We start from the raw sequence: 20,500 nt of genomic DNA, 5'->3' as shown, positions 1-20,500 counted from the left end.
CTTCACATCTGGAAAGGAGCATAAACTATCTTGCAATGTCAGGAAGATTTTTCATTTTCCATATGTTGTTTCAACTTTTAGGTAATATGAGGAAGGAGATACTTAATTATTTGATGGATTGCACAACTTAGTTCAGAATACAATATGCCATTTTATGCAACATTATCAAAGGGAGTGCAGAAAATTTAAATGTTTCACATGTAAACAATTTACATAAGCAAATCCTGAAATAGACATCTTTGTTATCATGTAGAATGACCAATAACATTTCTGAAATGTTTTTTAAACACTTAGTCTTTAAATAACCAGAGATATTCATACTAGAAAAATAGTCACTTCACCCTTCTCTTTCACTAATTCTTGTACTTCTGTAAAGCTGATGTGTAGTTTGAAAACTTTCTCTTCATTAAACATATAATATATATATTTTTGTCTGTATAAGAAACTGAAAAATCTGGATGCAAGAACTGAATCACTGCATAAATTGCTGTTGTGGATTTATCCACACACATGCGAGCATTTCAGAAATCCAGTTTAAAGGACTTGACAATTATTGTAGATCTCTGTTGGAACTCCATGAAATTCAGGGGACCTGTATCAGTATAATCTACCCTACAAAAGACACAGGTTTTCTAGCTAACTGTGTGGGGTAGCAAAACCAGATCTGTGTAAAAAAAAAGATTATACCATGTTAGAGCCTTTTCCTGCCTGTTGGGAAGAATAAACTGTTCTAGTACGAAGCCCATTTTAGAACTATCTGTGGTAGATATCAAAGCACTGTAATGCTGTGGATTAAAGCATCCCACTCCTTTCTTTACAGAATTAAGTAAGTGAAACTTGTGAATTTGGTTGAGTTCTGCGTTACAGTAGTGTGGGCCTGAGAGAGTTTCAAATTAAATTTATATTTCCTTAGTTTAGCTGAAGCTCAAATGCCCAGCTTACCCTCTCTGGCCCCTGGTAGATCCATCCTCTGTACTGCCACTTTTCAAAGGCCTTCAGAAGTATCCATCTTTCTCCTCTGACTAGACGAAAGAGCTTAAGTGGAGTGTAGGCAGTCCAAATGTGGTGGTTTTGATTGCATTTGCACCAGGACTTTCGGCAGCAGGACTTTAATTTTAGTTTTCTACTCTGAAAGGAAGCATAGGATATATATAAAGGCACAGGCATATATCTACATAGATCTATCTAAAACTAACATTTTTTTACTTTTCCAGGTTGCAGATTTTTCCAAATTGCAGTTGAAAAAGATGTGACATCACAGATTGTGGCTGCGTCATCATTTTTGAAACCTTTTGTTCATTCTGTTTTGTACACAAACACGTCTTAAAGGCTTTTAAGCTCTGATGAGTAAATTGAGCAAAGTCTGCATAGTTTAACTGAAAATATTCTCGATGAACAGATTTATATGGTTCCTGGACAATGTGGCATTATTTTGTTTTAAAACTGGGAAACAAACCATTTTTGTGTGAGAGGTTGAGCAATCAAATTTTGAGTTGTTCAGGCATTTTTTTTTTGTTGTTACATGATTTGATTTTATTTTTATTATGAACATCTGGAAAATTTTCAACAAAGGAACTGAAAATAGTAATAACCACATCTAGCCACAAAATAATTTCAGGTGCAATCGTTGACATCAGCGAGGTTCTGTTCATTTTTGACAGCAGGGGTGGGCAGCCAGTGCCTGAGCAGGCAGCAATGTGAGTGCCCAACACAGCTCTCATCCCACGGGGAGCAGCCTGGTCCTCTCTGGGGGCCTGGGCTTTGGGGCCACCATCCCCAAGGCATTTGCCAGCAGCCACAAAATGAGCCCCTCGTGGTGAGCCAGAGCTGTGACCTGACTGACTGTCATCTGGGCAAGTGAGATAATTACACTGACAGCCACGTTATCAAGGCATATCTGAGCTTATACCTTCATTACAGAACTTCTTTGCATTGTTTTTGCATTCTTGCCTCAGGCTCATGGAAATCAGGAGTATATCACAGGAGGATTTTTTCTGGTTAGAGCTGTGTCCTCTACACTTGTGATGAAATGGTGAAGTTCACCACAAAGCATTTGAAGTTGCACAACTAGCTTTTCTTCACATTTCTCAGCTTCCCTTCACACTGGTTGCAGGCAGAGATTTTCAGTCTGTTCACATGAGTAAAAGCTGCTCTTGAATTGGTATTCCACAATATTTCAATGTGTGGGCGCTTTTACTAAGAATGTCTTCCTTCAATGTAAGGTAGGATGTTAGCAAAGATACCACACTTCAATAAAAACTGATGTTCAGAAGGTTACATTTCTCATCCAGACGAACCCTTACTAACTTAGAGATGGAAGCAGGGATTCCACAGAAGAGTGTTTTCAGAGCAGGAAGGGTATTATGTATGGACAATACACTGCCTCTTTCCAAGTTCTAATGCAGGGCTAAAGTGAAGCGTTTTGATCCCATAAAGTACCCATCTTCAAAGAACCATCCCAAAACAAGTCTATTATTTCTGCCTGGAAAACAGCAAATCCAAAGTTATTTCTCTAAACAAATACAACTCATCAGTTCACTTTCTTTCAGGTCCCAGGCCCCCTTTTTGCTCTTTTTAGTGATTATTTTTCCATTGTGCCTATTCTCTCATGTAAATACTTAATCATTTGTATTTATAAGATGTGGTGATAGGAAAAGAAGAACTCTCTGGTGTCTTGCCCACACACAGGTTTCTAGGGTGGAATTAAGTTTAAGATTACAGCTTTTAAATGACCCTTTAGTGAATTAATGAAGTTTCAGTTATTTCTTACTGGTATCAAAATACTTGGGCATAACATTTTACAGTTTTTCAGATTGGTTACCTCAGCCTTAACAAAAGTGGAAAGCTGGAAATCTCTCCAAAAGTGAACAGAGGTCCAAACAACTCCAAAAAATAAGTGCCTGCTGGGACCAGCCAGTGCTGCATTATTTTGCAAAGGACACCACACAATGAATGGTGTCTCCCCATAGCCTACTCAGTATGAGAAATCCATTGGTTAGTTAAAGGACCCCTGCCCATCCCAAACCAGGCAGAAACAGCCTAAAACTCAGAGGAGGGTGACCAGAGGAGGTGCATCTGAGGCCCTTCCCAGGTGGCCGGGTGGGAGGAGAGGGCGGGACACGTCCCAGCTGCAGGGGGCTGTAGGAATCCGGGGTGAGGAGGTTAATGACCCGACATTGCTGCCGAGATACTCCTTTGTGCGGGCCTCTGCAGAACCCCGGATAGGGAGCATCTCTCTTACAAACAGCTCCCTTGCCTCTTCCAAAACCTTAACCTAATCCCAGCAGCTTTTGTATGAAATGAGTGCTTTTCGTGCTAGTTAAGCTGTAGGCTTTCTGGTTCCAGTCAATGCTCATTCAAGAGATTTGTTTCTTGTGGGAAAGAAAAAAACGTAGGAAAAGTTGTGGGAGTAAGGGAGCAACAGTATTATTGATGCAAATATTAAGTGAATTTCGTTCTCTCTATAATTTCTTCTGGAGTTCATGGCATCCCAGTTATGATAAATAAGGTTTCTTGGTTGCTGGGTCCAGCTTTTTTTCTGCAGTTACATACAAGCAGTGTGTTGCTAAAGTTACTTAAGGCATTCTTTAAGCTCTTTATCATGGACAGTTGCTTTCTTGGAGATAAAAAATAGTTCAGTGCTGCCTCAAATTTATCATTTGGTTCAAAACTGATACTACAAAATTTTACGTGTGTTAAAGGGCTTCAGTAGTGGACATAGAGTTTCATTTTTAATATTAGATTTTAATAATGGGTCACCTTTCTTTTGTAACAGGATTATTTTACAGATGAAAACAGAGTACTAAAAAAGGACCCTCAACAGGATTACCATCTGGAATATGCCATGGAAAACAGTACACATACAATATTGGCTTTTAGCAGAGAGCTGCACACTTGTGACACAAATGACAAGAGCATAACGGTAATAGTCTCTGATTATACGTAGACAGATGAAGTAATCGATACAGGATAAATGTATATGTGGTAATTAAGCTGGTAATTAAAACCTCTTTTTAGTACAAGGAGACAATTAGAGAAAATCACTTTCCAAAATATCCTTTTGCTGAAATTAACTGGGTAAAATAATTGTGATAGCTTTATTAAACTATTATGTTTAAATTTCAGCTTTCTTTGTCCTTCTACTTTAATACATTATGTTCTGTAATTTCTAACAAGTGTACACAGAATTGAAACAGATACTTCTGGGCCATCAAGTCCTATATGCCACTGTCACAATCATTCAAGAGAGGCCAAATTGAGAAATACTTTTAAGATTCTGCACTAACTTGATCTTAGTAGTTGATGTTAGAAACAGATTTTCTAAAAAAATTGAAGAAGATACATTTAAAGAATCTGTTTGTTTTATTTCTTTATTCAAAATTAAAAGTTAAAAGATTTTATGGTAAAACCTTCCATGGTAAAATAATTTTAATGGTAAATTCTTCTGTTGCCCCAGGGAGTGCTGTGCTATTTCCTAAGCATAATTTTAAATTAAATGAAGCTGATGACTTCTGTATTGGAAGTGACAGATAGGTTGGAGAGATTTGCAAGGCTTTCTATGCTTTGGCTTGTTTACTACTTCTTTTGGAAGCGTTACTATAGGAGTAAAACACTATATTCATTATCTGTGTTTTTACAATATATGCAATAAGAGCAACATGAGGGGCTGAAAATGCAGGAAGCCAACCACAGCTGTGTAAACCACCAGTTTTCCAGGCAGTCAATGAACCTCTGCTTTGCACACCTGCTCCAAATTCTCAGTATAATTTAGCATTTTGGGACACTTCAGGATTTATTATAGCACTTTGTCTCATGGGTCATTATTGCAATCTGAGAATGGTTTACAGAGAAGTGATCTGTGCAGTGGCTGTAGATTGATTTTTAAGATGTAAATCTGTTCTGTAATTGAATGATAATTTTCCATAGTATCTAAGGACAGCGTTTCACTGAAGCTATTCACATCTTCACAGGCCTAAGCCTGGGAAATTTTTGGGGGGGAAGCATTCTGGTTGCTGATCAAATAAATTACATCTGTAGAAAAATGTTTCTAATGAATTTAGTTGGTTACTTTTTATGAGTCTGTTCTGCCCTTTGAAGATATGATTTCAATTCACAACATTAGGGAAGGAATCTACCAGAGAACAATTTAATTTCTGTGTATTTCCAATTAACCCTTTGAGTATAAAACATTATTTATTTCAAAGGCCAAATTATGTAAGTAGATGACTGCTCCTCTGGAATACACTGTCATTGTTTAAATACACTTATACCACAGCTATTGTAGGAATCCTGTGAGCTGTGTGAGGAAGGTGTTGCTCATATCCCTTGTGGACATTTTGCTTTGTTTTTTCAGGAGAGCACAGTGCGGGTAATATGGGCCTACCACCACAAAGACTTGGGAGAAGCAGGTCAAAATTACCATGGATCTAATCGTGGTACAAAGAGCCTGCGTTTGCTGAACCCTGAGAGAGAGGAAGTCTTATCTGCCTCTTTGCCATACTTTGACCTGACAAACAAAGACGTAAGTTACTCCGTGTTTTGGGTTTCTGTGGAGACGGGAATAAGGTGGTAACCAAAGCCTTGGGCTTACACAACAGGTAGTGTGACTTTTGTGTATAGATTAAATATGAGGATGAAATTCTTCACTGTGAGGTTGAGGCATCGGAACATGCTGCCCAGAGAAGCTGTGGGTGCCTCATCCCTGGAAGTTTTCAAGGTCTGGTTGGATGGGGCTTTGAGCAACCTGGTCTAGTGGAATATGTCCCTGCCCAAGGCAAGGGATTGGAACTGGACAATCTCTAAGGTCCCTTCCAACCCAAACCATTCTGTAATTGTATGATAATACTGTGTTCTTGCCCTTTTTATTAAGACAGGTGCCTGTACCAGACAAGGACACAACATATTGGTGCCAAATGTTTAAGATTCCCGTACAGCATGAAAAGCATCATGTGACAAAGGTGAGTGATTCAGACTTAGCAAATTTAGAAGAACTTAGATAATAATTACATTTCAAATCAGTTATTGCATTTTGAAGTTTTTTCCACTGCTTACTGGAGGGAAAACAAGACCTCTTGTCTGTCTTCACAAACATGTATCAAGTGTGTGTTTATGTGTGCCCAGGACCTGGCTCAGGTGTGCCCTGACAACCTGTATGCACAGTGACATACCCCCTTTCTTTCAGTTTTTTTCTCTTCTCCTTCATCCTGTCTCCCTTAAGAAAAGGGGGTTGAAAATTATTTCTGTCTGTAAGTATTTCTGGCAAGGACTAAGTAAAATTGTCTAAAAGCACATCAAGCTTCTACTTTTATATAGGAATTTAATGAATTTCTTTTAACAGATGTTTATTTTAAATAAAAAAATAATTAAATGGTGATGTTTGTTCAAATGAAGGGCCAGGTCCTTATTTGATTCCAATCACCTTTCTTGTGATGGCCACTGTGAAGCCAGGTTTCATCAGCTACGAACACACATCAGTATTTTCAGCAGTGTAAAAGCCAAAGAGTATTTAAAAAAGAGATGAACATTACAGCTTATTTAAAAAATAATGAAAATACGTGAGTAAACATTCATACAAGCAGGATCCTAGGCGACTTGAAAACCCACATGCACAAACATGTTTTCCTATAACACATTTTCTAACTTTCCTTTCAGTTTGGAATTGAAAGCTTAAGAGTGCTGAGGGAAAGATGGTTCTCTCATTTCTTCCTGAAAGCAATATACTGAAGACCTCATAAAACAACAAATTCTTATTTTTCTAATATGCTGAAGATAGCATATTAGATATGATAGAGATAGTTCTGGCCCTCATTTGTATCTTTCTCTGAACCCAAAAAAGCATTAAGTGTAGAATTCTGTTTCTTCTCTTTTGTTGCAATTGTCAGTCATATTTCTTCAGTGCATTCAGTAAGACTGAAACTTGAAATTAATTCAGAGAAATTTAACGTGCTCTCCAGTGTCTGTATGATAAATACCTATAATTACTCTAAAATATTGTGGGTTTCTGCACTTAATCAGAATGAACAATTGCAAGGCCCAAATTTCTGCCTTCGGGTACTTGATCTTTAATCACATTTGAAATTTATGACAGCTATTTTCACAGATCTGTATGAAACGGAGAATTTGCTTGTATTACAGTATGTATGTCAAGATCCCCAGTTTTCTGCTTTCAAGTGAGAGAGCTTCAAAATGGTAGTATCAGAATCAAGCTTTCCATGTTAAATTTGGTGGAAGTTGTAGATACTTGCTGTTCTGCTAAAAATTCCCTAGAATTATTCATTATTTATAATTTCTGAATTTATTTTCTAAATGCTTTGCATGACTGCACATACAGTTGCTCAGTCTTCAAAAAAATTGTGGTTGGTTGAAGCTAAAACAAGATTTTAGCTCAGAAATACACTAACTGATTTTTCAGAATAGTTTTATATTCTTAATTTTTACAATAATATATAAAGAATACTAAAATTTTAGAAGTTGCATTTTCAAATCAGAATATTTTTTTATAAAGTTAAAAATTAGAGTACAATTCTCAGTGATTTTCCATCTTCAGAAGAGCAAGAAAATTTCATATTGCTTAAAAAATATTTAGAGAGAAAAAAATGAATACAGAAAGAGAGTAGATTTAAGTAGGAACACTTCCTTAGCCTTTCTTTTCAGGGGCAAAATTTATATTTTCCTATAAATGACTTTTTTAGATGCCACATAGAGGGTTGTTGCGGAATTGTATCTATGTGCTCTTGCAAACTGATTAAACATTTCCTAAAGCCTACTGATGCACAAAGGATGGGGCTTATGGCTACTGGGGAAGATATTAGCTGTGCAAACAAAGATTGAATTTCACAAAGGGGAGGGCGGATGAACTCTTTGGCCTGATCAAACTGTCTGTGTTAGTTAAATACTTACATAGATGTTGATTCTGGATTCCTTCTGCAGCACAGTTTTCACACAAACCTACACATCTCATTTTTACAGACAGGAAAAAAAAAGGTGTAGACATGGTGCAAATTTGTCTGTGGCATAATTTAGTCTACTTCAGTAGTGTACATGTGAGCTGGCTTTGGCCATTTCTTGCTCCTGTGTGATTTTGTGGAGGACTGAACTGCGCAGTTTGGCACTTGCTGGACAGTGTGGGCTATCATCAGTGTGTGCTTAGCTGTGCAGATGTGTAAATCTGCTGCCGATCTGGGGTCTCAAGTAGGTGCTACAGCCACAATTGAATTTTTTTTTCTTACTGTTCCACTGTTCTCTGTCTTTCATTCCTTCTTGAAAATTGCTCTGAGCACTTCATAATAAAGTACTTTTTAAAATATCAGTTTCATCAGGAAAGCATGATGTTTTAATGAGGGAAACTGAAAAAGTTAGACCTGGCATTTAAGGTAGAGGCCAAGACTTTTAATTGTCTCTGGTTAACAAATACCAGATTCTGAATTCAAGTTCTGAATTTAAAAGGGTTTTTTAATTTCTATTGAAGATGCATTATTTTAAAAATACTAAGTTTTAAGCCAGAATATATTTAAGGTATTTACAAATATATTTTGTAAATACAATTTAATGGTGCAACAGCTGGATAACTGATAACACTTGGGTCTTAGGATTCACCTGCCATAGTTTTAGTTTCTTCTGTTAGCACAAGATGAAGAAATAATAACTAGCACAAGAGATCTCAGTATTAGTTGAAGATAGATTATGTAAGACCTTAGGTCTTTTCTATCTCTTTACACAATATTCATGTTACTTTCCAGGAATCACAGGTTATGGGAAACAGCATATTTTCATTGATCAAGCTGCTCTACACAGCATGTAAACTGTGCAAGAGATAAGACTGTAAGCTTGTGTTCATCTCATGGGTAGAATAAGGGCATGGATAAGTAATTTCTCCTTTTGCTGCATTTACCAATGGAGAAAAGATCTTCACTGCAATAAGGGGACACCTAACCAGGTTTAGGACTTCTCTGTTAAATATTCTTTTGTTTCATATTTCTTGCAACATTTTCCTCAGGGAAGAGATTGTGTCTTCCTACACGTTCCTGCAATGCCTTCTGTTTCTAATGCCTCCAGGAACTTCTGGAGCAACAACTCATAATAACACGCCTGCTAAGACATACAACAGAATAAGACAATTTCTCAATAGCTAGGCATAATAGTGACAATAGTGACCCAGATCACAACCAAAACCAGGCACTGAGCTGGTTTTGTGGCTCTAATGGTTTATATCACTCCTCAGCTTTAAGCTGCCTACCTGGTTGAATCATGGCTCCCTGAAAATTTGTTAAACTTGTACAGATTTTCCCCCCAGTGCATTTTCTGCTAGCAGAACCAATTATGAGTGTAATAGGTAAATTTCGAAAATAATATATTCAGAACAAATGAAAGGGATTGCTTGGAGGTAATAGCAGGCATTCAAATCAGCTATTTGCAGGATAGCCCCACAGTGGTCCCAGAGTGGTGGACCTTGGCTGCTCTTCACGTGGGAGAGCACAGAGCTGCCCGTCTGCAAACTCCTCCTGCAGCTAAGTGTGCATTGGCCTGTTCTGCTGCTCTGAGCTTCAGGCTCCGGTATGTGCCTCAGGCTCACTACCCGGGGGATTTTCACTTTTCTCACATACAGAAGTTAGCCAGGAGCTTTCTCAGAAGTAGGTTTCTTAGAAAAAAGCATTCCACTTTCTAGCCCAGAATTTCTGGCAATGAGTTTAAGACTATGTCTTGCTAGGATTTTTGCAGTTTTCTGTATGTAAATGTCATTATTCTGACTGATCCCGAATATGCCTTTTAATCACATTCCTAAAGAAAGTTCTCTGGTTTCACCAACTGCACCTCAGGAAGGACTTCCACTCCAGCAGGACCTCTCAGAAGGAGGGAGAGTGCGATCCACTGGTAGAACAGACACACAGGCATGTCCACGCTCCTATCTCTGCATGAAAATGTTGCTGTCTCCCTGCTAAAGCCATGCTGAGGGCAGGTCCCTGGGTGTGGAGAGCCCACATAGGCAGAGACACCACTGCACCAGGGCTGGGAGCAGGGCTGACAGAGACAGAGGTGATCATCCCGGGGAGCACACCCTGAAAACAGGTCTCTGCAGCATCCTTGCCTTTGCAAATTATCTGGCTTGTCTCTTCCTTTTTGCTCATTCAATTAAAAAAAAAATCATTCAGGGGCAGCAGACCGGCTTTTTGAAATCCTCTCATTTTTGTGCTGTTGAAAAGTCTGACTTTCATGATTGTCACTGTGTGTGGATATGTCTGTGCTGACATATGTCTCTCTATTTTGAGAAATTGTAAGTCTACTTGCTGATAGTTAGTTTTTTTCTGCCTATTTGCTGAATTTAATTTTTCCTCACTATGAGCGGGCACCATGCAGATGTTTACCAGCAGCAAGAAAGTGAAAATGTGTTTTACATTTATGAGAAATACTTCCCAGTGTTTCAGAAAAATACAGCTCTTGCTTTATATTCAAAGCTTGTTCTTAACTACTTTTTCTACTTGTGGTTCTACAGATGCAGCTCTTTTTTATTACTATCTTTAGTTTAGGTTTCTATACTCCATGTCTTCTGTCACTTCAATATAACTGTATTGCTTATTCAAATAACTGCATCTGCTAAGGATTCATTACTCTGTCTTCACATTTACCTCAGGTCTCCTATGTGCTTGACCGTTTTTCTTGCTTCAATTAAAAAACCTTAAGATACAGTGTTTCTTCTACTGTCTCTAGATTTTCTGTGAATTTCCTGGACCTGTGATCTCCCTCTCAACCCAACAAATTGCTTAATGCTGTGTGTAAACTGCAAATTTACAGTATATACTGCTGAAAGCCTGGTATGTATATCCTACATGCCAGACATGCCATAATCTATTTGTGTGAAGCTTTTCGGCTTCAGTGTATAGCATGCCTGTGCTAGTTCCAACGCTGTAAATTTTCCCTCTATGTTTTCTTAATTTCTTTTAAATACACTGTGTTTTCCTCAAGAAAAGTATTTCCCCAGGCTTCATTAGTAATAATTCCCTAGTCAAAAACATGCCAAATATTGAATTTTACTCCAAGAGTAGAAAAAACATTTTATGTAAAATAAACCCCAAAACTGTGTAGTAGGATCACTTAGCTGTATCTGCGTGTCTTTTCTCTAAGAACTACTCATTTTTCCTTAGTTCTAGACTTTATAGGTTGTTTCAAAACTAGTATAGACAGAAAAATACCAGCAGAAATGCTGTGATGTGGCTGTGCCCAAGAACATAAAATACTTCTAATTCTGTAAGAGAACTTTTTAAATAGGACATCCAGTTTTAGAGGGCATTTGGAATTGGAAAGGAGGATAGCAGCTGCATTTTGTAAGCTCTTAGAAGTTTGGTTCTTGTATAAAGCAATCCTTCCATGTGCATTATTTGAACCTGCTTATGAGAATGAAGTGAGAAGGTTTAGCTCTGCTGAAATGTGGAAGAAATCCCATGCTGGGGATGCTGTGTGGTCAAAATTCAGTATCTCTTCAGTACAACTCATAGATACTCAGGCAACATATTAAAGACAGTAAATTTTCAGCCATAGAGATGGGCTTCCTCTCATCTAACTTGACTTATCTATGGGTCTGAGCCAGCTGCTTAATTGACTTCACAGTGGCAAAACTAGCTGTTTGTATCATCCCAAAGGAGTTGTCAGAAATGTATGAGCTCAAGCATCCCATGTATGGTTCAATTTCTCTCTCCACTGATGGATGAGAGAACCCAGACCACCAGCCTGTATTAGATAAATAACTCTCAGATGAATGAATCAGGGGAGATATACCCCAACCAAAAAGGTCACGGGAGAGAAGAGATTGTGATAAAAGCAAAAATTGCAAAATAATATTTTTTTTTCAGTTTGCCTTTAGGAAAAATGATCTTTTCTCAAGCACAGCTCTGTGTAATTTTTTTGGCACTAAGCTTACGATGTGACTAGTGAAACAGGCCAACCATATAACCATAAAAAAACTTAATTATTTAGCATTAGCTGAGAAGGCATGTTACATTAGGCATATTTTTGTATCAGCACTAAAGTTTTCCATTGCTTATCTCCTTAGAAGAGGGAGCCTCTTTTCAATTAAAGAAACGCCTGTATGAGAACACACCAGCAGCTGCCAGTTAATCTTCATGTTCTGTTTCAGGGCAAACTGATAAGGAAGTAAAAACTCCAAAAAACTTGTTGCCAAGGGTAACTCTGCTTTTTGACAGTGGAATGCTTTAGTAATACCAAAGACCCCAGTGTGAAAATACAAAGAGACTCCAGTTTAAGAGACTGATTGATTGGAAGCCAGAAGGGCAGCTTGTAGCCTGCAGTACCTAAATGAGGGCACCAATTTTTAACTTGAGTGATACCAGACAGTAACTTCTTGTTACTCCCTGGCCTGAACTTTTACATTTTGCTTAATTTGATAACTCTAGCAAATTGCATCATGCAGCCTGACATAAACAAATGTTCTATATTTTCCCGTGCATTCCCCTACAAAGCAATTTCAGCCTCAGTAAATTAGACTGGCAGCCAAACAATCATCTTATGCTGCAGAGCTTGTAAGCTATCTGCCCTTTGATCTGCAGGGCTGGCTCTTCAGTGCAAGCCTGAATTGGCCCATTAGGCTTTGCAGTGCTAAAGATTCATGGAACTGAACAGGCTGAAAATTAAAAGTTTCCCAAGTGCTGTCTGAAGAAATAACAGAAAAATATTATTCTCTCATATTCTGCTAGATTATTGCATATGAAAAATTGCTTAAGATAATATTTCATTCTGTGATCAAAGATTAAATTATACATGACCACAGATTTTACTGTCCTACCCAACTTTATATTTCTTACACACTTTTATTTTGCAGTAGTTTTCTTTCATTTCACTTGTGTATCTTAACTATAAGAATTCTTAATTTATGCAGTTATTGCTGCATTATTTATTTCATACTTTGTATGCAAAAATAACCTACTTCATTTCTGTCATCAGCAAAGTTGGATGTGTAGCTAATTTGATCCATTTTCTTCGATTTTTGCTTTCTAAATAGAAGCAACATCTATCCATTATGGCAATGTATTGACCATGCCAGCATGTGGTAGGAAAACGTGTGCTGTGTGATTTTCTGGTTAAATAAAAGTAAGATGACAAGAGCCTTAACTTAAAATGTAACTAAAAGTAAGCATGGAACAGGGGAAAGCACAGTTTTTTGAAGATCTCTGAGTTTTACTTCCCAATTCTGAGAGGATTTGTGGGGTGATAATTGTTATTCATTAGCCCCATTTTGTCTGGTGCCATGTCTTTATTTTTTTCTTCCTCATCCTTAGTTTTGTATATGATTTTAAAGTAAGCCCATGACTAGGTGATGCACTGAAAAGATAAGAAAATTGGCCACAGCCAAACATCCAACACTTCTTATCGTAGCAGGCAGCAAAACACTTCAGAGCAGCACTGGGCCTTAGATGAGCAATTGTAAAGCATCCTTTGTGCAAATACCAGAACAGCAGGCTCGTCAGTAGCAAACTCTGTCTTGATGGGTCTTGTGTAGATGGGTCACAGAACAAACCTAGCTTGGGCCTACTAGCATCTTGGCATTGTTTCTGAAGATCAACCTTCTAATTCAGACAAATCACATTGTAGCAGCATCTTAAGCAAATTTTTTATAGGGCAAACTTAATTGCTCCAATGGTCTGTAAATGGAGCAGAAATTTCTACTCTGATCTAATTGAAGTATTTCCCTTCAGTACCAGTCTTTTACTCTGCAACCACAGCTGCTGGGGGTAGTTTTCAGAAAATTATATTCTGTCTCTCTTCATCTTTGCTTCCACTTGCAATGCACAGTAGTCACAGCTATGAACAGAGCACAGATTTGTCAACTCCACACTAATAACAGTGGAAAAATAGACAGACAATGGTCAGACAAGGCCTCTCTGCCATGTCCACACATAGCAGACTGCATTGGGTTTGCATGGCTATGTTTTGGTGGCAGGGGGCTACAGGGGTGGCTTCTGTGAGAAGCTGCCAGAAGCTTCCCCGTGTCTGGCAGAGCCAATCCCAGGTGGCTACAGGATGGATGTGCCACTGGCCAAGGCTGGGCCAATCAGAAATGGTGGCAATGCCTCTGTGATAACAGATTTAAAAACGAGAAATAAAAGAGTTGTTGTGCAGATGTAACTGTGGCCAGTGAAGAGCAGAGTGAGAACATGCAAGAGGAACAACTATTCAGACCCCAAGGTCAGTGGAGAAGGAGGGGGAGGACCTGCTCCAGGCACCGGAGGTTCCCCTGCAGCCAATGTGAAGCAGCTGTGCCCCTGCATCCCATGGAGGATCACAAGGAGGTAGAGATCCACCCACAGCCTGTGGAGGAGCCCATGCTGGAGCAGGTGGATGCCTGAGAAGAGTCTGTGAACCCATGGGATGTCTGTGCTGGAGCAGGGTCCTGGCAGGGACCTGCAGGCCCATGCAAAGAGGAGCCCATTCTGAAGCAGGTTTCCTGGCAGGACTTATGACCCTGTGGGGGACCCACATTGGAGCAGGCTGTGCCTGAAGGACTGCACCCTGTGGAAGAGTGACCCACTTTGGAGCAGTTTGTGGAGAGCTGTTGTCCATGGGATGGACCCACATTGGAGAAGCTCATGGAAAACTGTCTCTCATGGGAGGGACCCCACAATGGAGCAGGGGAAAGATTCCTCTCCCTGAGCAGTGGGAGAAACAAGGTGTGATGAGCAGACAATAACCCCCATTTCCCATCTTCCTCCATTGCTGGGGTAGGACATAGAGCTTGGGAAAGAGGGAGGGGCAGGGAAAAGGTGGTATACTGCTCTGATTTTGTTAGTAATAAATTCAGTTCAGATCCCCAAACTGAGTCTGTTTTGCCTGCAGTGGTATTCAGTGAGTGATCTCTCCCAGTCCTTAACTCATGAATCTTTGTTATATTTTCTCTCCCCTGCCCGCTTGTGCAGAGAAGTGATAGACTGGCTTTTAGTGGATGCCTGGCATCTAGCCAGGACCAACCAACTACACATACATGACATTAAAATCCACACAGATGACAAATGAACCACAGGTAGATAGTGAATAATTTCTCTTTTCACCAAGACTGATGTTTTAGCTGGCGTGGAAATAATTTACATCTTGGAATGAAATACAGCCCCAAACCCAAAACCCCTACCTAAGAAAAGCTAAATATTTAACCAAATTTTTATAAACTACAAGTTAATGCTCTTTGGTCTGCTTTCTGCAACCCCTCATTACAGTGACCTCTCCATTACTATGTCTTTAGCTGCTGGGACTGAAACTGTCTTTCTGTTTTATGAGTGCCAATCATGGTTTTGGTTTCTATAGAATTGCTATAGTATAATTTTAATGCAGACTTTAAAAGAACCCTGTAATCTGAAAATAGCTCTTGTTGTGTGACTTCCTGTATGTATTGATGGGTGTTGAAGTCCTACAGAAGGGTACCAGAATCTGACTCTGTGTGAGAAAAGGTGGAAATAGTATTAATGTGATCGTTACTTAACTGCACTTATTTTGTAAGCTCTCTTATGTTTGTATGTTAACCTTGTAAATATAAATTTTTTAGAGGATTATGAGCAATAATTCCAGAGAGTTGCTCTGGAGGCTGTCATGTCAAAATCATGAGCCTTGTGCTTATTTTACCCCCTGCTTTTCCTTCAAACTGTAGGTGCCAAGTTGTGCAGGTTGGTGGCTCCTCTAGGAGCTCGGCATCCAAATGCCTGAGGTCTTTCCCATGTGTGTTCCACTTTGGTAGCCCTTCACAGAAGTCGGCATGTCATTTTCAGAAAACATGTTTCCTGATACTGTACTTCTGCATGTGTAAAACAAGAAAGGGACACACTGTCAATTCTCACGTGTTCTGTCTTCAGGCAAAGTGGTGTCTTCACTCCGAAGCAGGAGAAAAAGTGTAATGTTATTTATCTGCATGATCAAGGGGATTGTTTTGCAGTTCTACAATAGAATTAAAACCTCTTCCATTGCTGCCTCAAAGAAATATACATTGCTGTGCAAGAATGGTGATTCCATGGACAAATGGGGGTACCTTCACCGACTGTATTATTTATACAATTCAAATTATATGTCCCTCTTGAATAAATATAAACTCTTTATTGGCTACCCATTTTGGCCTTAGACCTGAAACATACTTGGTTACATATTACTATATTATGATATTGTTTCCACAAGGAAGTAATGATGCTCATGATTAATTGCCAATTAATTCTGCTTGAAGTGTGTCAACCGTGCTGAGAGACTGTGGCCATCCTGAAGACCGCAACCACTTTGCCAGTGGCTCTGCTGCTTAGGAGTACAATAAGTGTATTGCCAGGAAGCCTAACCAAGTGAAACATGTTTTTGCTTGACCTGAGCTTTTTATGAGATTGCTCCTCAGGGTTATACTTTTTAGCTGTTGCTAAATGCATTATCTTAAATCTTCAGGCATACGTCAGGCAGAAACAATGTTTTATTGGTATTTCTTTGAGGTATACTTCTTGTTTTATGGGTGTTTCTTTGAGGTATACTTCTTTTGGATTTAGTCTAAATTACTGTAAGTCTTTAAAGTCTGAAACTCCTTATGAGTGGCAGAGTTCCAGGTAATTAATTAGGAATAAGAACTTAAAAATGGACTTGATGGCAGAGAGGACAAGAAGTCCTTAACCCATCTCTAATTCTCATTTTTAAATGTTTGGGCATATTGATTATTATGTTTTTTGATTCCTCTTCCTTAATTAGAATATTTAAGTTGTTCAGCAGAGTGACCTGCAGAAATTCTGGATATACAGTTTACTTATTAGTAGGACTATATGGGGACAGAAGGATTTATGTAAATTTAGATATATAGCCTTCTCCAAGCTAAAAGCACAGCAACAGTTAACTTTTACCTGAAAGTACATATTCTTTTCCAATAAAAATTCTGCAGCTTAAAACAGAGGTCTGGTAATTCCTTCTTAATGCTGTATACTAATAAAACCTAAATAAGAGCCTTCATTGAACAATGCAGTCACAGAGTAAACCAATCCTTTCTTTACACCAAGAGCAGGAAGTATCTGTTCTTTGAATAAGATTTTCCGTTCACACGGTAAGGACCTTTCCTCCTCAGTGATGTTAGAATTTTTGTTCCGCATTTGAAAGTATACCCAAAACCAGTTAAGACCAAATGCCAACAATAAGGTTTCAATCAATCAATCAATCAATCAGACAACACTGTTTTTTCAAATTAAAATTATGTCCAGTATTTGAATATGACTTTGGGAAAAAAAACCCAAAACAAACCCTCCACACATATTAGGTACAAATCATGTGAACTTCAATGCCTTAAACTGGATGGAAGGTTCAGTCTGGAAAATTTCCATCCTCTAAGGAAACCTTACCTAATCCCATTATGAGATTAGGGCTGGGGATGGTTTCTGTAGCCTGGCCCTTTTTCTTGTCAACATCTCTTTTTTTATTTAAATACAAAAATCAAGCACTGTTGCTAAATGCTCAGGTTATATTTTTCTCCAGCTGGAAGATGTGAAAAATGTGTATGAGAATAATTTGGGTTAACATTTTTACATTTGAAGGACTATTCAAGTTAGGCAGTAATGCTCCCTGTTGTATCTCAGATGTAATCATCCCTGATGACCATGAGGGAGCCAGAAGCAGTGACTTTGCTCTGCTTCCTGCAATTAACTCACCAAAATATACACCTTTGTAAGTAGCACAGTATAAACTCAGAGGCATTTGGAATAGAGAATGATTTAAAGGGATTTGTTAGAGGTGATGACTGAATGTAGGATTGCGCAGTGAGGAAAACAGGCACTTAGCTGTGTACGTGCAAATGATCGGAGGAAAGAATACAGCAGCTAGTCCGTGCTAGACTGCAGCCAGTTGAGCACTGGAAGTGTCTCTTTCAGCTCTAACTATTCTGTGGCATTAATTTAATGCTTTCTGACAGACAGGGTAAGGGTGGAGGCATGGGGAGGGTGGTCCCTGCCTGACCCCAGAATGCCTTAACTCTGGGCTGAAAGTCTGCAGCAGATTAGCATCCCAGATGTGACACTGGTGTGGGCAGGCTACTCTACTAACATGAGATAGCTGTTAGGCTGTTAGTGTTAAAATCCTGGTCTGCGCTGGTGTCGTGGACTTCAACATCTACCCCAGCTTAGAGGCATGTTTCCAGCTCTTGAGTTTATGCTCAGCACAGCTCTGGGTTGTGTGCAAGAAGCAGTGTTAGGCAGCAAATGACTGGTGGTTTTCTTTCAGAATATTTTTAAGAAAATAAAACCATATTACTGAGAGTTTTTTCTGAAATAGATGGATTTTTTTTCTGAAAAAGACCCAACTTTATAAAGCCAAATATTCTAAGTATTTGCTTTTCTGAAGAAAAATCTAAAATCCTAAAGGAGATGTTTTAGATAAATATTTGATCATTTCACAATTACACTTTACAAAAACTCAAAAAACATCTTGATGAATCCTAATGAGAAGAAATCACGTCAACCTTCGAAAAAGTTTTCTAAGTTAGATAAATTTTTAATATGTGTGCATGGTACACATTTTCAAAAGAAGTTCAAAGGCCAAAGTAATCTGTAAAAATGTAAAGGTTCTTCCTGATGAGGAGTACAGAAAGCAGAGACCCTATAACTTGGTCTTCTGCTGCAAAAATTCTCAAGTGAACTCAGCCAGTACTCAGCTTCACAGCCATCACTTTTTGCTCTGAGTTAATCAGAGACATGGCAAGCTCATATAAATGAATTAACCAACCGCAGACTAGAAACTCTCCTACATGCAGCAGTGCTAGTATAAAAATCAAATTTTTTACTCTCCATTTTGAGACTTTGGAATTATGTTTTCTTCCCTGTGTCACCACTGTCTACCAACATGAAGTGTTGTGTAAGGCTGTGGCCTTATTCAGAAGCATTTACATGGCAATATACCACCATGCCACCGTGTGTTTGAAATGCAAGATTAAGTCGGAACTACCTGTTTGAGCCAGAAAACAAAATCATGATTTACATTTTAGTGTAGAAACATCGCTGCAAACAGATCAGAAACTGTTGGCATTTCCATGCATAAAAATAAAGTCAGGTTTTTGTTGTCTGACATTTGGTGGACCACATTTTCTAAACAGGGACACTATGATGGACTATGGATATATTTGACTAACTTTCATAATTTGCACAAGCAGGCATAAAGAACAAAACATGATTATTAACATCAAAGAAATCAGAGCAAATAAAAAGGTAGAAAAACAGGAATAAGAAAGAAAGACTTCCAGGTTTCTGGAGGTGTTTTTAACTACTAGGAAATCTAACTTCTTGGACCACTCGAGCTGTTTGCATTTTCCTCCTGTTTAATACATCACACATCAGTATCTTAACCCTGCTTATCATCAGCTTGAGATGCAAGACACTGTTATGTTAAAATTTTGGCTTGTTTTTTTAAGGAAAGAAAACCCAAAGCATGTGACAATGTTCGGTTTGTGCAATAGGTAAAGAAACAAAGAAGAGAGGAATAAAAATTGACGATGAGTAAGCCAGCCCTGGCAGATATAAACATTTTCCTTGTTCGTGTGATGTCAGCCTGTTGACTAAAATAGGGCTTCTGTTAAAATGAGAGTTGAACAGCATACATCTTATCTGGTTTAACATTATAATGACTAGAAAATGTTATATTTTGTGTTTTTTGAAAGCCAGCATTTTCACAAGTCCTAAGAGATTCTGTACCATGAAAGGAGCTCTGCAAAACCTCTCAGCCTGCCTGATGAGTACCAACCAAGCACCATGACTGTAACCCATACTTTTGGTTGCAGAAGGCAGTGCCTTCATTTACATTTGAATGCAGTGTATTTTAAATATCTCCTTCCTTGAGAGCCCTGGTTTGAAGTGCTGGGGGTTTATAGTACATCTATTACTTTTTACCTCTGTTAGTAGGAGCCAGATAGGTTCATGTATGTCAGTTTGCTCAGTTTGAAAGACTTTTTGGCCAAGCTATCAAGAAGGGTGGAGAGGAGGATGCATAAAGCAAATGATCATGAATAATAAACCTTGATGTTCTTCCTGCAGATCTCATGAAAAACAGAGAGGTTGTGCCTTGTTGCATGCACTTATGTTTTGCAATCCCAAACACCTTGGGCATTTTGATGTAGGGTGGATGTAGGGCTTTTGTTCTCCACGCCTCTGGCAGTTAGGAAATGTCAAGCAGAAAATGCACTTTGCCTGCAGGGGAAGAAGTCACCGAGGTGCCTGGTGGTGCAGTATCTCTGCAGGCTTATTCACAACATGGCAAAGAGATGAACCGTGACATCTGGGTCTTCCTTGCATGTCAGCAACAGTGAAAATTCCACAGATGAGCCTCAAAGAATGAGAAATGGGGAAAATAGGTAGTTATATGCATATTCCTTTTTAGTCTCCTTTCAGCTTCTTTCTTGACTTCTTCGGCTAACAAGAGGTTGGTAGGAATTGGTGAGGACAAAGAAAGGAAATGCATTTCGAAGTCACAGGTTTCTTCATAATTATTGAAAATAAAATGTAGATTCCCATGT

General features: G+C 38.7%; 1 protein-coding gene across 1 annotated transcript in view; it reads left to right on the top strand.

Annotated features, from left to right (window-relative positions):
- The first annotated feature begins 3,751 nt into the window (after nt 1-3,751).
- Nucleotides 3,752-20,500, top strand: part of MOXD1 (monooxygenase DBH like 1) — a 38,076-nt gene continuing 21,327 nt past the window's right edge. The window contains exons 1-3 of the mRNA XM_017739749.1: nt 3,752-3,922; nt 5,354-5,521; nt 5,874-5,957. Coding sequence (XP_017595238.1) covers nt 3,845-3,922; nt 5,354-5,521; nt 5,874-5,957 — 330 coding nt within the window. The 5' untranslated portion in view covers nt 3,752-3,844. The remainder of the gene's footprint in view (nt 3,923-5,353; nt 5,522-5,873; nt 5,958-20,500) is intronic.

This window comes from Corvus brachyrhynchos, unplaced genomic scaffold (genome assembly GCF_000691975.1).
Source record: "Corvus brachyrhynchos isolate BGI_N302 unplaced genomic scaffold, ASM69197v1 scaffold14, whole genome shotgun sequence".
NCBI classification, from domain to species: Eukaryota; Metazoa; Chordata; class Aves; order Passeriformes; family Corvidae; genus Corvus; species Corvus brachyrhynchos.
This window is presented reverse-complemented; position numbering and strand designations above follow the sequence as displayed.